This window comes from Rhinopithecus bieti, unplaced genomic scaffold (genome assembly GCF_001698545.2).
Source record: "Rhinopithecus bieti isolate Rb0 unplaced genomic scaffold, ASM169854v2 scaffold_24392, whole genome shotgun sequence".
In the NCBI taxonomy this organism is placed as follows: Eukaryota; Metazoa; Chordata; class Mammalia; order Primates; family Cercopithecidae; genus Rhinopithecus; species Rhinopithecus bieti.
In genome coordinates, this window is record NW_016812542.1 from 5542891 (window position 1) to 5559626 (window position 16736).

Sequence of the window (16736 nt, forward strand, 5' to 3'; positions counted from 1 at the left end):
GTGATAGACTGGAAACTTTTAAGAACTCCTCCTATTTTGAGAATTCAGAAATTTATTTATAGCTTTCGTAAAACAGAGTGAAGACTCTTACAGACCTATGTTGGACTAGCAGGCTCTCAGTCTCTGGGGTCCGAGACAGAGCACGAAGATGACAGTGTATACGCATTTTGGTGCTGACGTGGACCTGGAGTGTGGACACAGGAGTTACTATGAAGAATCCCGGAGACCACGATGTAAACTCTCAATTCTAATCAACACAGGTGTGGGCTCCGCGTCTGAAACACCGTTCGTCTCACACAAGGTACGGCAATACCCGACACCGCCCAGCACAACAGCTCTCACTCCACCTGGAACCCGGACCCAGCTTGATTCGCGGGTGCCGGATGATGACGTACCCTTGCACCTGGCGATGATTGGTTCGCGTAGAGCGGCGTCGTCCGCCAAAGCGACTCGGACCCCGGACCTATGTTCTCGCGAGAGTTAGCGGCCTCCGGTGTGGGATGGCCGCGGAGCCGGGCGGAGCTGGCCTGCGGCTCCCGTGGCCGGCTCTCCGGCTGGAGACATGGCCCGGGGGCCCGGCCCGCTAGGCAGGCCTCGCCCCGATACGGTCGCCATGCCCAAGAGAGGAAAGCGACTCAAGTTCCGGGCCCACGACGCCTGCTCCGGCCGAGGTGGGTGAGGGGGGCAGGGGCGCTGAAACATTTTGGGGCTGGCAGCTGGGAGGGGGCTGGACCGTGCCAAGGTGAGCGCGCCTGTCCGCAGCTGGAGGGCGGCTCGGTCCGGGGGCCTGCAAGCGAGGAGGAGGTCTTTGGCGGGGAAGAAGCTGACGAGAGAAGGCCTCTTCCTTGAGGGTTGGTGCTGTGTTGCAGTGACCGTGGCGGATTACGCCAACTCGGATCCGGCGGTCGTGAGGTCTGGACGAGTCAAGAAAGCCGTAGCCAACGCTGTTCAGCAGGAAGGTAAGCTTTGCGCGAGCCTTTAAAGACTCATGCCGCCAAGACAGAACTAGGCATTTTATTTTCTGTTTTTCTTGCAATCCTTTAGTCGTCTTCCTGTCACCGTGTTTGCCTCTTGTCAATGTTAACTTATACATTGGGGGCGGAGGAGGATTAGTCAAGAGTAGCAGTTTCTGCAGCAGAAGTATTTTCTTTCTTTCTTTGCATTTAAAAACATGTTTGCATACTCTAGTTTCCACTGCATTCTTCTTGGGTAATCTCTTTGCTGCAGTTCACATATGTTTTACTCTGCAGTTTGCTTCCTTGTTTAATAACCTTGGAGTGTTCTTTTCCTTTTCGGTGTTTCTCTTGCTTTCAGTCTGTTTACTTATGGGTCTGAGACTTGTATTTTATGACACCTACTGCCTCCAGCTCAGGACTAGGGCTAAATTGGATTCAATTTGTCTCAAACATTTCTCTGTAGAACTTAGGAGAATACAAATCGTCTTGTATCCTGCAGGGTTTATAGTGGAAAAATTGTGCACACCTTTTTTCTTTAGGGCTGAAAAAAGGAGTTTCTGCAACTTTGGAGTCAGTTTGCCCATTACTTTCCTTTCTTTTTTGTATTTAAAATACTAAAATCTTTATTTTTTTTGGTGATAGATTCTCACCTTTCTCTCTCACGATGTTTTTATCCCCCCTTTCCTGAATGGATGCTGATACCTTGGCTAAGTTGTTTGTATTTCTGGGTGGAGCTGTGTGCCATCTCATTCTTCTCTTATTTTCTTCTAGTAAAATCTCTTTGTGGCTTGGAAGCCTCTCAGGTTCCTGCAGAGGAAGCTCTTTCTGGGGCTGGTGAGCCCTGTGACATCATCGACAGCAGTGATGAAATGGATGCCCAGGAGGAAAGCATCCATGAGAGAACTGTCTCCAGAAAAAAGAAAAGCAAGAGGCACAAAGGTATGGAGCTTGCTCTCTTTTGGTTTATTAGACCTGCCTGTGGTGACAAATTGAAGATGTTACTTTCCCAGTAGCACAGGAGGAGGTATAAGAGGTGATACCAGGAGAGTTTGAAGAAAACTTGGCTCTCCACAAGAACCTTGGTAGTGGGACAGGATTTAATACACTTGGGCTTTCTTTTTTCTTTTGTCTGAATTCGAGAGGGAAAGAGATTAGTATGTGTTAGTAGAGTTCTGAAACTGTGAAGTGGACTATAGTAGCCCTTCATTGAGAACATGTTATTATCAGGTTAAAAACCCACATGGCAAGGTGAAAATAAAAGGCCTTTGCATTTCTGGATTTCTGAATGTTACTGTAAGGAAGCAGAAATGTAACCAAAAAATGTTTTCCAAATATGTGGATTTTATGTTACAAGTTTTGTTACACACAAACATAGACATTACCATGGGCTTTTAAGTGCTCTACGATTAGTAATGTCTGCTTCATGTCTAATAACTACTGTGGGAAATAGAAAAGTAGGTGATTTTTTAAATATCCTAATGGCAATGAAATGTACACAAATGAAGCAAAGAATAGTAAACTGATGGTATATAATGTGCCAAACCATCATTCAGATTCTGGGTTTTCCTCCAGACTTAATGAGTCAGAATCTCTTGGGGTGGAAATCAGAATTTTTTTTTTGAGACAGGGTTTTGCTCTCTTGCCCAGGCTGGAGTGTAGTGGCAAGATCATGGCACACTGCAGCCTTGACTTCCCGGGCTTAAGTGATTCACCCATCTTTTGAGTAGCTGGGACTACAGGTGCTATGTCATCATGCCTGCTAATTTTTTCTATTTTTTGTAGAGACGGGGGTCTCACTATGTTGCTTAGGTTGGTTTTGAGCTCCTGGGTTCAAGCAGTCCACCCACCTCGGCCTCCCAAAGTGCTGGGATTATAGGCATAAGCTAGCATGCTTAGCCCAGAATTATTAAAGCTAAAGTGGTTATGATAATCAGCTGCATTTAGGTGAAATGGTGAGGCTGGGCACAGTGGCTCACACCTGTAATCCCAGCCCTTTGGGAGGCCGAGGTGGGCAGATCACAAGGTTAGGAGTTTGAGACCAGCTTGGCCAATATGGTGAAACCCTGTCTCTACTAAAAATACAAACAGTAGCTGGGCGTGGTGGTGTGCACCTGTAGTCCCAACTACTCGGGAGGCTGAGGCAGGAGAATTGCTTGATCCTGGGAGGCGGAGGTTAGAGTGAGCCATCACATTGTGCCACTACACTCCAGCCTGGTGACAGAGTGAGACTCTGTCTCAAAAAAAAATCATCATAATAATAAATGATGTATGTATTTTTGGTCTCAGATTTACCAGTACTTTCACCTGTACCTGAGAATCAGATAATAGATATTTTTATTTGTTAAAGTATATTGAAGTAATAAGTTAATGAAATTAATGGTATGATTGCTTTGGAATTATTCCAGTTATTGTTAATCATATTCTTCTTTTGAGGATCCAAAAATTAATACAGGTTGAGCATTCCAAATCTGAAAAGCTCCAAAATTTTAAATTTTTGGAGCACTGACATGATGCTGAAAGGAAATGCTTATTGGAGCACTTCGGATTTCTGATTTTTGATTAGGGCTGCTCAACCAATAAGTACAGTCAGGATATTCCAAAATGCGGAAAAAGCCAAAATCTGAAACACTTCTGGTCCTGAGTGTTTCTGATGAGGGATACTCAGCCCGTATTGACTTTCTTCATACTTCTTTATCCTTAATTTTTAACTTAAAATCGCTGCTTATCACCATTCTATTAGGGATTTATCTTGTTTTGGACTTGTTCCACAGAATGGCTTAGACTTAAAAAAAAATTGAGATAAAATTTATTCCTTTAAAGTGTACAATTCAGTGGTTTTCGCATATTCACAGAGTTGTGCAACCATCAACATGGTCTAAGTTTAGAACATTTCCATTACTCTAAAAAGAAACCCCATACTTATTAGCATCCCTTCTCATTCCAAACCCTCCTCCAGTCCTTGGAAACCACTAATCTACTTTCTGTCTCTACAGATTTACCTATTCTGACATTTCGTGTAAATGGAATCATATAATATATAGTCTTTTGCATGTAGCTTCTTTCATTTAGCATAATGTTCTCAAGGTTCATCCATACTATGCATGTATCAGTATCTCAATCTTTTTTATTCCTTTTTGTTTGCCTGCTATGAATAATGCTGCTATGAACATTCATGGACAAATTTTTCTGTGGACATAGGTTTTTTCATTTATGGTTAGATAGGAGTGAAATTGCTGGATTATACAGAAACTCTGTGTTTAACTTTTTGAGGAATTGCCAAACCATTTTCCAAAGTGTGTGCATCGTTCTATATTTCCACCAGCAGTGTATAAGAGTTCCAGTTTCTCTATATCCTTACCAACACTTATTATTGTCTGACTTTTTAAATTATAGTGGATGTGGATTAGTACTTGTCTCCTTGTGGTTTTGATTTGCATTTCTCTATGGCTAATGATATTTGCCCATTTTTAAATTGGATTATCTTATTATTATTATTATTATTATTTTTTTGAGATGGAGTTTCGCTCTTGTTGACCAGGCTGGAGTGCAGTGGCGTGATCTCGGCTCACTGCAGCCTCTACTGCCCAGGTTCAAGTGATTCCCCTGCCTCAGCCTCCCAAGTAGCTGGGATTACAGGCATGCGCCACCATGCCCAGCTAATTTTTTGTATTTTTAATAGAGATGGGATTTCTCCATATTGGTCAGGCTGGTCTCGATCTCGAACTTCAGACTTCAGGTGATCCACCTGCCTCCGCCTCCCAGAGTGTTGGGTTTACAGGTGTGAGCCACCACACCCAGCTATCTTTTTATTACTGAATTGTAAGACTTCTTTATTCAGATTACCAGTCACTTATCAGTTATATGATTTGTGGCTTACAGGCTCTTAACCATAATTCATATTTTACTTCCTTATTCTACTTTACCTCCATTAGGTTTCTCCATTCCATCAGACTGGTCTTTTTTTTTTTTTTTTAATTCCTTTTTATTTTATTATTTTAGCAGGTGTAATGTATTTTCTTCTTCTTTTTTTTTTTTTTTTTTTTTGAGGCGGAGTCTCGCTCTATCGCCCGGGCTGGAGTGCAGTGGCCTGATCTCAGCTCACTGCAAGCTCCGCCTCCCGGGTTTACGCCATTCTCCTGCCTCAGCCTCCTGAGTAGCTGGGACTACAGGTGCCCGCCACCTTGCCCGGCTAGTTTTGTATTTTAGTAGAGACGGGGTTTCACCGTGTTAGCCAGGATGGTCTCGATCTCCTGACCTCGTGATCCGCCCGTCTCGGCCTCCCAAAGTGGTGGGATTACAGGCTTGAGCCACCGCGCCCGGCCTCTTCTTTTTTTAAAAAGCCTTTTTTTAATGACATGTAGAAGAAGAGAGAATAGTCTGATTATAACTCTATATAACCCAGCTTCAACAGTGATCAACTCATGGCTATTAAAAAGGTTTTTTTCTCTTTCTTTTTTAAATTACCTTTTCGTTTTTATATGCTATCAACTCACGGCCATTTTTACTTCAGCCATTACTCCGCCACCCCAACACACACACACACACACACACACACACACACACACACGCTGGGTGCACGGCCATTTTTACTTCAGCCATTACTCCCCCACCCCAACACACACACACACATACACACACACACACACACACACACACGCTGGGTTATTTTGAAACAATTTCCAGATATACCATCATCATCTCTGTAAATATCTTAGTAGTTATCTTTTTTACCCATTATCACATCTAAAAGACTTAACAGTAATTTCTCAATGTCACTAAAATTTTGTTAGATTTTTCTGTTTACTGTTCTTACATGTTTTGCTTTTCTGAGTCCCTTGGTTTCGTGTTAGCACTTATTCACTTGACATGCTTTTCCTCTTAATCTATGCCTATCAAAATTCTTCATGTCCTTCATGACTTACCTCCATGAAGCTTTCATTTACTGATTCTATTTACTTCATTTTGAAAGCTCTTAATAATTATGTATAAAACACAGTTCTTCATTGTTTACTAAATTTTGTCTCTAAAGACAAAATTTTTGATAGCACTCTGCTTTGTGAAAGTCCTTATGGGTGTCAGTAGAGGAAATTTTTGTTTGTTTTTTTGGTTTTTGTTTTGGAGTTTTGAGACAGGGACTCACTCTGTTGCCCAGGCTGGATTGCAGTGGTGCAGTCATGGCTCACTGCAGCCTCGACATCCTGGGCTCGATTGATCCTTGCACCTCAGCCTCCTGAGTATCTGAGACTACAGGCATGTACCACCATGGCTGGCTAATTTTTAAGTTTTTTTTTTGTAGAGACTGTGTTGCCCAAGCCGATCTTGAACTCCTGGGCTCGAGCCATCCTCCCACCTTGGCCTCCCAAAGTGTTGGGATTACAGGCATGAGCCACTGCAGTCAGCCACAATAGAGGAAATTTTAACCGTTGTTTGCCTTCTCTTTCAAAGAGAGAAGAGGTAATATGGGAGAAAGTGGGGCCTGGACATGGTAGACTGAGTCTTGCATGATTACTGGAGATTATAAGAGGGATAAGAATTAGAAAAGATGATGTTTTAGACATATTGGGTCTCTGTTGTGAAGAACCTCGCCAAAGAACTTGATCTAATCATAGAGTTGTGGGAAGCAGTTAGCTAGAAAAGCAGGGGCAACTTTGGGGAGATGGTGTAAGGGCTTTTTCCCCAGGAAGGAAGAAAGCTGATAATTTTAGGATAGTTCTATGACTAGGTTTGAAATAAGGGTTAGGGGTAGGATTAGCTCAGATTCAGGTATCTTTACAAAGCATGTGTATTAACTGAACCTGAGAAGTATAGTAGACATCAAGGTCAGGAGAATTAACACTAATGAGTGAAGAAGGAAGAGATAGGGATACTTTTTTTTTTTTCCTTGAGATGGAGTTTCACTCTGTCACCCAGACTGGAGTGCAATGGCATGATCTTGGCTCACTGCATCCTCCGCCTCCCGGGTTTAAGCAGTTTTCTGCCTCAGCCTCCTGAGTAGCTGGGATTACAGGCGCCCACCACCACGCCTAGCTAATTTTTTTGTATTTTTAGTAGAGACGGGGTTTCACCATCTTGGCCAGGCTGATCTTGAACTCCTGACCTCGTGATCCACCCACCTTGGCCTTCCAAAGTACTGGGATTACAGGCGTGAGCCATTGCACCCAGCATGGATATGTTGTTAAAGAGTGACTAGGTGTCTCTGGTAAGGATCGTAGGTCAAACTTGCAATGAAACAAGGAGAAACTAGAAGAATAAAAACATGTTTACAGGTAGTTATGTGTAATGAGAATGCACTGTAACTTATCTGGTTTTTTAATTTAATTTGTACTTTGAGATTTCCTTATACCATCCTTTTTTTTTTTTTTTTTTTTTTGAGATAGAATCTCGCTCTGTCGCCCAGGCTGGAGTGCAGTAGTGCCATCTCAGCTCACTGCAACCTCCACCTACCGGTTCAAGCGATTCTCCTGCCTCAGCCTCCCAAGTAGCTGGGATTACAGGCATGTGCCACCATGCCCAGCTGATTTTTGTGTTTTTAGTAGAGACAAGAATTTCACCATGTTGGCCAGGATGGTCTCAATCTCTTGACCCCGTGATCTGCCTGCCTTGGCCTCCCAAAGTGCTGGGATTATAGGCATGAGCCACTGCGCCCAGCCTCCCTTTACCATCCTAAGTCAATTTTGTTTTTTTCCCGACTGAAAATGTTTAGTGGGTGGAGACTTAAAGAGAAACCAAGAGCTGGGCTTAATAGCATAAAGCTGGAATTCGGAGTCAGAAAATCTTGGTTCTCTTTCCCTTGACTGAGTGACAAGGTTTTGTTTTTTCTTATTAGTAAAACGGGTGCAATAATATTTTTCTTATTCCATTGAAGAATTATTAGAGTTGAATGATACAATGTGTGCAAAGGCACCTTTGAAACTTCAAAATGATGGCCAGGTGCAGTGACTCACGCCAGTAATCCCAGCGCTTTGGGAGGCCTTGGCAGGTGGATCACTTGAGGCCAGGAGTTCGAGACCAGCCTGGTCAACATGGTGAAACCCCATCTCTACTAAAAAATTAGCTGGGTGTGGTGGAGCGTGCCTGTAGTCCTAGCTACTCTGGTGGCTGAGGCATGAGAATCGCTTGATCCCGGGAGGCGGAGGTTGTACTGAGCTGGGATTGCACCACTGCATTCCAGCCTGGGCAACAGAGTGAGACTCTGTCTCAAAAAAAAAGTAAAACTTCAAAATGGTATTGCCAATAGTTGTTAAGTAAAGGCCTTAAGAACAAAACCTATTTACTTGGGCAACAGGAGGTAAAAGTTTCCAGCAGCTAGGATGAGCAGGAAATGATAAGTTTGAAGGGTTTCCGTGGACCTATTTAAAACCATTTTCTTAACTGTTCAATCTTTGGGAGAAATGAAATGATCGAGTATCTTTAGATATGTGTGTAGAAGATCAGAGATTATTCTTTTTTCTGTTTCAGAAGAACTGGATGGGGCTGGAGGAGAAGAGTATCCCATGGATATTTGGCTGTTGCTGGCCTCCTATATCCGTCCTGAGGACATTGTGAATTTTTCCCTGATTTGTAAGAATGCCTGGACTGTCACTTGCACTGCTGCCTTTTGGACCAGGTTGTACCGAAGGTGCGACCACAGAGACCTCACTCTTTTATCTGTGTAGCTGATTTCATTACTGTTTGTGATTTGGAGCTACTCACTGGATGGTGACCTCTTTTCACTTTCTCTACTCCATGTTGTCTGGGCATGACCCAGCTTTGGACTCTTTGAGCTCCTCTCTAATTTAAATTTGATATTATTAATTATCCAGGTAATTGTCTTCCATGTGGTTGCCTCCTTCCCCACTCCAATATCCAGTTTCGGCAAAACGTCTTGCTTCAAGTCCCAGAGAGAACTGTCTTTGACTTTTCTTCAGAGGCTTATTTTAGCTAGAATGTTCAAAGCTACAGATGCTTATCTGCTCATCTTTCCAGCTGGATTAGGTGTTGCTTTGATTTGCTAGTCGTCTTTAAGTATTACACAGTTTTTGTACTTATGCAGCCTTATGTATAGTTGTAGTGGTGAGGAGTAGGTAAATTATGTGATTAGTAAAAGGGCTCGTTTTTGATGCTAGGTGTGGAAGTGTAGTGACAATTGTAAACTGTCAGGCTGTGGTGGGAAGGAATGTTGAAGTAGAAAGGAGTAGAGAACTCATTGTAGACCTGACAGGAGAACCTAGTGGCTCTTCTCCAGTATAGGTTCCTCTAGGACGGGTTCTTTTTGAGCAGTTAAAGCATAATATACTGATACCAATTCAGAGTTTGCTCTTGTGTTCAGGAAAAAAGTGAGGATTTCAACTTTAAAAATGGATGGTGAACTGCAGGATTACAAGGCAAAGACGTAAAAGTTGCCAAGAGGTCAAGTAGCACTGGGGACAAGCTACCTACTGCCCAGTGGAATACTGCAGTAAAGTTCATACAGAGACCAGGAGTCTTAGGAGACTGACCTAGAGCAGGAGAGACAGGTCACATATTGGTAGGAGTAATGTGTCATGTTTCAGGCACTACACGCTGGATGCTTCCCTGCCTTTGCGTCTGCGACCAGAGTCAATGGAGAAGCTGCGCTGTCTCCGGGCTTGTGTGATCCGATCTCTGTACCATATGTATGAGCCATTTGCTGCTCGAATCTCTAAGAATCCAGCCATTCCAGAAAGCACCCCCAGCACATTAAAGAATTCCAAAGTAAGTGAGAATTTGTGTTGGGGTTTGACTAATGGACTCTTGTATGGTAGGCCTGTAATCATGGCTTGTCTCCAACTTCCTTGATGGGGAGGGTTGTAGGTCCCAGGCTGCTAAGGGACTAATGTAAACTTTCAGGGCTCAGAGATTTCACTTCTCCAATACCTTTCTGCTGTGCTGGCTGGCTTATCTTATACTTACCTTAAAGCTTTCCGGTGCTTTTAATGTATTCCTTATTCTTTTTATTTTAATTTATTTTCATACGTTGTACATTGGACCCCTTTAGATATAATGGTTTTGATGGTTTGGGCTAGGAAGAGCATAACTGAAATGGTAGATGTATGCTGTAATTTTTAAGAGGGGCTTTAAATCACGGGACAGAGGTATGACGTGAACATCTCACTATTTTTCTCTTTCTAATGCAACCTTGACATTAGGGATTCCCCTTTATTGTTGACCTCCTTAAAGGATTCTGGTGTAGACTTGACTTCTGTAGCATTTGAAAGTGCCCTGTGCCAGGCTATTGCCAGGCTCTGGTAGGTCATCTCATAGACTATAAGGTACCCTGATTCATAAACCTTAGTTCTCTCAAGTGCTTTCTGTGTTCTAGGCTCTTTTTATCCTGGGATTTCCCTGATATTTTATATTCATACATTTATATTCAAGTCTCTGTCATTCTTCTGATTTGTAAATATGTCTACTAGCCTTTGGTCCATTCTCTCTTTTTCTCCTCCCTGATAAAATTACTAAATCACCTTTGCCAAACAAGGTTACTCTGTTCCTACCTCAAATCTGATGTTCCACAGCATTTCCCATTCTCTTATAGTTTGTTTTTATGGTATTGGACATTATATAATGATTCTTCTCCCCTAGTTTAGCTCTAGGGTGATCACATTTTACCTGATACGTATTAATTAAAAGGGTACTATTGATTTCAAGATTATCGAGGTTCCCCCTAGCCTTGTAAACTGAGGTGGTCAGGACCATTGGCTGAGCTCAATTTAATATCATGCTAACTGGTGGATTTAGAGAAGGAGTAGAATGCCAGGAGAGTAGGATTTCACCCAGCAGCTGCTTCTGCTTGTAATATGAGTGGACAGTGTATCTTCTCACATTTACAGTGTCCCTTTTCCCCAGAACATTTGATAGTATCAGGTTAACTGTGGTGAGCGTGGGGATCATCCGAAAGTTAGCCATGCCAGGAGTGAATCAATTGCTGGGAGCAGAGCAGCATTGGGCAAACTCCTCATGCTTGACACATCTTAGCGGCTCCAGTGCACAATGCAAGTGCTACTGCCTAAATTCTAAAATACCCCTATCTTCATATTCTTACCATTGTCTATTAATTTTTTTAAAGTGGACTGTAAAAAGCCAAAGTAGAATGAAAACTAAGGTCTTAATCCAGATAGTAAGCCCAGGCCATCTGGCTGCTGCTTTTGTGCCTTGTTAGAGATCTTCTGAAGAGGGTGTGGGGCCTGCAGTGACAGGTGTCCCATGCTTGGCCTTGCCACTTGTATACCCATGATTGCGTGGCATTCAGGGAGTTGCCAGCATGCCTAAAGGAAGTTGTCCCATGTTCCTGGACTCCAGCTTTTCGTATTTGATTCCCCCTCTCTCTCTTTTCAGTAGCATAGCTTGTGTGGGACACTGGAGCCGTTGTGATGGCAGCAGAAGTGTTTTCCCCTTAAAGCCAAGCCCATTAATTTTGATGGAACAGCAGGACGTACAGGGCATGTCTGAAGGGCGGGACAGCTGGCACGGCGGACGACCCACCCCTTATCCCCTGGGAGGTACTTCACTTCTTGTGCTTAACCCTAGCTGTAGCCTGACTTTCACTGAGGGGCTTATTCTAGACAGAATTCAGCCTAGCTCTGTAGTTTCCTTACTGGCTGTCTGCTCCCAGAGAGTCCTGAGCAGTTTGCTTCTGTTATAGGGCCAGCCTCTCTGCCTACCTTATGGCCTTGTATCATCTTGCCTGGTGGCTGCTGGCTCTCCTTACATTTTAATGTAGAGGATTAGCCTGCTGAATCAGAGAGGATGCCCCAGTCTCTAGATACCATGTTTCTGTCTTTGAAGATAAGAACAATAGGGGTTGATGTCAGTAACCTCTGAGGTTGACTTATATTGGTCCCTCCTTTCCTTATTGAACAGCCCTGGGATTGTCTGTTTTTATGTTGAACCAGTGTCAACTTGGGAGTCTATCTGTGCCAAAGTAAAATCTCAGCATTGGGACCGTGGCTGGCTTTAGAGCTGTCAAACAGAAAGGTTTTTGCTGATTATTTTGATTGTAGTGTATTTTGATTTTTTTCTTTTCTTTTCTTGGTTTATTTTATTTTACTTTCTTATAGTGCTTACTTTTCTGGTGCAGAAAGATTGTTGGGAACAGACAGGAACCAATGTGGGAATTCAACTTCAAGTTCAAAAAACAGGTATGTGGTCTTTGTTTTTCAGATAACACCTTGTTCCAAGAGATTTCCCTAGATATCTTTCTTAGTCTGTTTGTGCTGCTATAACAGTACCACAGACTCTGGGTAACTTAAAAAGAACAGAACTTTATTTCTTCACAGTTCTGACGACTGGGAAGTCCCAAGTTCTTTGCAGGTTTGGTGTTTGGTGAGGGCCTGGTCCCTTTGTTTCCAAGATAGTGTCTGATTGCATCCTTCAGAGGGGAGGAACACTTTGTCCTCACATGGTGGAAAGTGGAATGCCGAAAGGGGCTGAACTTAGTGTGAAGACTTTCTTATAAAGGCTTTAATCCCATTCATGAGGGAGGGCCTCCCCAGTAGGTCACCTCCTAAAGGCCCTACCTCTTAATACTATTGTGTTGGAGATTAGGTGTCCACATGAATTTTGGAGGAGACACAAACGTTCAAATCATAACACTGGACATGAAATTGCCTTACTAAAATCAAACAGTGTATAGCCTAAAAATCAAAAATCTAAAATGCCTCATAATCTGAAACTTTCTGAGTGCCAACATGATGCTCAAAGAAAATGCCTTTTGGAGCATTTTGGATTTTGGGTTTGTGGATTTCAGATGCTCAACTGGTATAATGCAAATATTCCAAAATCCGAAAAAATCGGGAATACTTCTGGCCCCAAGCATTTCGGATAAAGGATACTCAACCCGAATGCCATGAAAACAAAAGAGGAACTATGTTGTATTGAAAGACAAGGATAACAACATACTGCAAAGAGTAAATCTTGAGTGGATCCTGGATAAGGGAACAAAGCTATAAAAGACATTTTGGGGCAATTTAGGAAATCAGAATGTGCTATGGATAATATGAAATAATTGTTAATTTTCTTATGGGTGATAATGATAATGTGGTTATATGTAAGTGTATGCTGAATTATTTACGAGTGAAGTATAAATGTTGAGAGAACATACTAAGAGAATAGTTCCCAAAAGATTAATTGCCATTACAGGATAGCAGAAGTCTTAAGTCACCTTTACTTTATCAATATATTTATGTATTACTTAAACTTATTTACCATTAAAAAAAGCTTTCATTATGGAAGGGGAAGCCTCATGTATTTCTGAATGTAAGCCTAAGAGACAGAGAAGACAAATTACATGAACTCTCCAGTTGCCAAGCCAATGAAAATTTTTTAAAACCTGGAAAAATTATGCCAGAGGCACACACATTGTTTACTAATCTGATTACTAGCCAAGCCTTGAACAGTGTGACAGTATTACTTAAAGGACAGCTGTATTATTAGGTGTAATTATGATCACCCTATATTCTTATGTGGAATTATGAGCAGATATGGCAATCGGTTTATAGAAACCCATAAACCCATTACTAAGTAGAGGAGACAGGTGAAAACACATGGAGTGGGGTGGGGTGGGGGATGCGGGGGTGAGGTGGGAAGGGAGGTGTCTTCACTTGTCTCCTCAGTGTCTCACTGATGAGACACAAATACTATTAGTTATTCCTCACGTGATGGCAGGTGGGTTACAGATAAGTTTGTAGTTAAAGTAAACCTTATTTTCCTATTGATTTATTTCAAAAACATGGTTCTGGGGAAGAATTTTAGTTCTGATATTTTGCGTTTGATAAGATCTGCACAGGCTGTGGTATCCATTAGACATTGGTAGAAAGTCCACCATAGACCTTTCTGAGAAGGAATTGAGAGGCAGTCTTAGCAGTGGTGAAATGTGACTAGAAGCAGACAGTAGGATTACTGCAGGAAAGTGAATGCTGAGATTTCCTTTAGTTCCGAGACTTGTGATTCCTTTGTTTTATGGGGTCTGGAATTAGGTGGCCACTTCTGCTTCCTTCCCTTTTGTCCAGCAGATGTTCTTTGGAGTCTGACAAGTTACAAGGAATTTGCAATCTTTCAAACATTGTAGAACCTCTGGTAGAGGCTGTAAGTTTCCATTTCTTGTCAGATGGCAAGGGATACCATCTAAATGAAGTATAAACCTGCTCATCCAAATGTATTCCCCCTTCTTTCAAAGGGTAGATTTTCTTTGATCTCTGTATAGAAACATATATAAAGAGAGAGGAGATAACGGAAAAATGTATCTCACTAGCTTTAGTTAAGCCATAGGATTTTCTTTGGTAGCCTCTTAGAGCCATATACATTTCTTCTAAGCCATTGGATTAATTCTTAGTTCTCTTCAGTCCCCTAGGTTAAAGAGCAAGTGTACAGGAGGATTGCAGCCTCCCGTTCAGTACGAAGATGTTCATACCAATCCAGACCAGGACTGCTGCCTACTGCAGGTCACCACCCTCAATTTCATCTTTATTCCGATTGTCATGGGAATGATATTTACTCTGGTAAGTAGGGACTCAGGATGTCATTCTCAGCTCTTTTTTTTTTTAAAGAGACATGGTCTCACTCTGTCACTGAGGCTGAAGTGCAGTGATAGAATCATCGTTCACTGCAACCTCAAAACTCCTGGGCTTAAGCTATCCTCTTGCTTCAGCCTCCCAAGTAGTTAGGACTACATGTGCACACCACCACTCTTGGCTAATTTTTATTTTTTGTTGCAATGGGTGTCTCACAGCATTGCTGAGGCTGGTCTCAGACTCCTAGTCTCAAGCAGTTCTTCCACATCGGCCTCCCAAGTGCTGAAATTATAGGTATGAGCCACTGCCTTGAGCTTTTTTATAGACTTTTGCTGTATCTCAGGTTTGAAGGATATTTGTAAGTTTGACCATGAAGGAAGGTATCTTTAAAAAAAAAAAAAAAGTTTGAAATCAGTCCTGTATATTAGCAACAGACAGATTTGTGGAGACGTTAATTATATCTGAGAATATTTTACCTTCTTTTCTTCTTTGTAGGAAAGGGAATGTTTTTGCATTTTCATGTGTAGTGGTCATTAATGATTGAGAAACATTATCCTATTAGGAAGAATGATGAGATATATATACATGAGCACTGTATGTCAGGACCTTGAGGCATGCATAAGGGGTTACAAATGAGATATTAAAATATAGAGTGACCAGCTCAGCTCTGTCCTTTGTGTGATATTATCACTGTTCAAGGCTTGGCCAGTAATTAGTAAACAATGTATGTGCCTCTGGCATATTTTTCCAGGTTTTAAAATTTTTTCATTGGCTTGGCAACTGGAGAGTTCATGTAATTTGTCTTCTCTGTATCTTAGGCTTACATTCAGAAATACATGAGGTAACCCTTCCATAATGAAAGTAACTTTTTTTTTTAATGGTAAATGACTTTAAATAATACATAAATATACTGACAAAGTAAAGGTGACTTAGACTTCCACTATCCTATAATTGCAATTTATCTTTTGGGAACTGTTCTCTTAATGTGTCTGTTAATATGTACGTACTCTCTCTTAAATAATTTTGTATTATTGAGATTGTGTCATATATGCAGTTTTTTTTTTTTTTTTTTGAGACGGAGTCTCGCTTTGTAGTCCAGGCTGGAGCGTCATGGTGCGCAGTCTCGGCTCACTGCAACCTCTGTCTCTTGGTTTCAAGGGATTCTCCTGCCTCCGCCTCCGAAGTAGCTGGGATTACAGGTGCCCGCCACCACACCCAGCTAATTTTTGTATTTTTAGTAGAAATGGGGTTTGGTCAGGCTGGTCTCAAACTCCCGACCTCAGACGATCTGCCTGTCTTGGCCTTCCAAAGTGCTCATTAGTGAGGCTTTCTTTAGCATAGTTTAAACATGTGAAGCTGAGAAGGCCTTATGAAATTGTCCTTAATTTTTTATATCTTTAAAGGTTGGCTGGGCGTGGTGGCTCACACCTGTAATCTCAGCACTTCGGGAGGCCGAGGTGGGCAGATCACCTGAGGTCAGGAGTTTGAGACCAGCCTGGCCAACGTGGCAAAACACTGTCTCTACTAAAGATACAAAAATTAGCTGGTCATGGTGGTGCACACCTATATTCCTAGCTACTCGGGAGGCTGAGGCACGAGAATTGTTTGATCCTGGGAGATGGAGGTTGCAGCGAGCCAAGATCACATCACTGCACTATAGCCTGGGCAATAGAACGAGGTCCTTTCTCAAAAAAAAAAAAAAAGGTGTTCATGTTGTAATTTAGAGATTAATCTTGTGGCCTAGCCAGTGTAAATTAGTCTGGACTATTTCATTTCGGAGTGAGCTGTTGGAAACCAAGGTTGTGTAAGTTGGATACTGAATCTGCTTTTCCATTTCAGTTTACTATCAATGTGAGCACGGACATGCGGCATCATCGAGTGAGACTGGTGTTCCAAGATTCCCCTGTCCATGGTGGTCGGAAACTGCGCAGTGAGCAGGGTGTGCAAGTCATCCTGGACCCAGTGCACAGCGTTCGGCTCTTTGACTGGTGGCACCCTCAGTACCCATTCTCCCTGAGAGCATAGTTACTGCTGCCTATGCCTTGGGGCAGTCCCGAGTCTAGTCCATTAGTAATCAGATTCCAGTTTGGACGGGGCGGCTGGATTGTATGTCTGGTTAGTAATGTACATGCTCTTCAGGTTCTAGGGCTCCTGTTAGGGGAGGGAGAAATGTTGAATCAAGAGGAAGAACAACTACTATGATTTATAAACATATTTTAATGTAAAAATTTGCATTTAAAAGGAGTGGCCCTGTTTTCTGTGTTAAAAACCC

The 16736-nt window shown here is 42.3% G+C and overlaps 1 protein-coding gene across 4 annotated transcripts; it reads left to right on the forward strand.

The window, feature by feature from the left end:
- The first annotated feature begins 449 nt into the window (after positions 1–449).
- LOC108545097 (transmembrane protein 183A) lies at positions 450–16705 on the forward strand. 4 transcript variants are annotated; one of them, XM_017896568.1, is made up of 8 exons: positions 450–671; positions 870–959; positions 1728–1895; positions 8415–8574; positions 9488–9668; positions 12014–12094; positions 14297–14452; positions 16304–16705. In XM_017896568.1, exons 1-8 carry the CDS (start codon positions 563–565, stop codon positions 16487–16489), a joined length of 1131 nt encoding a protein of 376 aa, XP_017752057.1. In that variant the 5' UTR covers positions 450–562; the 3' UTR covers positions 16490–16705. The 4 variants fall into 4 exon arrangements, with proteins under 4 accessions (XP_017752057.1, XP_017752058.1, XP_017752059.1 ...); XM_017896569.1 differs by having other exon boundaries at positions 8418–8574; XM_017896570.1 differs by having other exon boundaries at positions 14305–14452; positions 16304–16398.
- Positions 16706–16736: the final 31 nt, after the last annotated feature.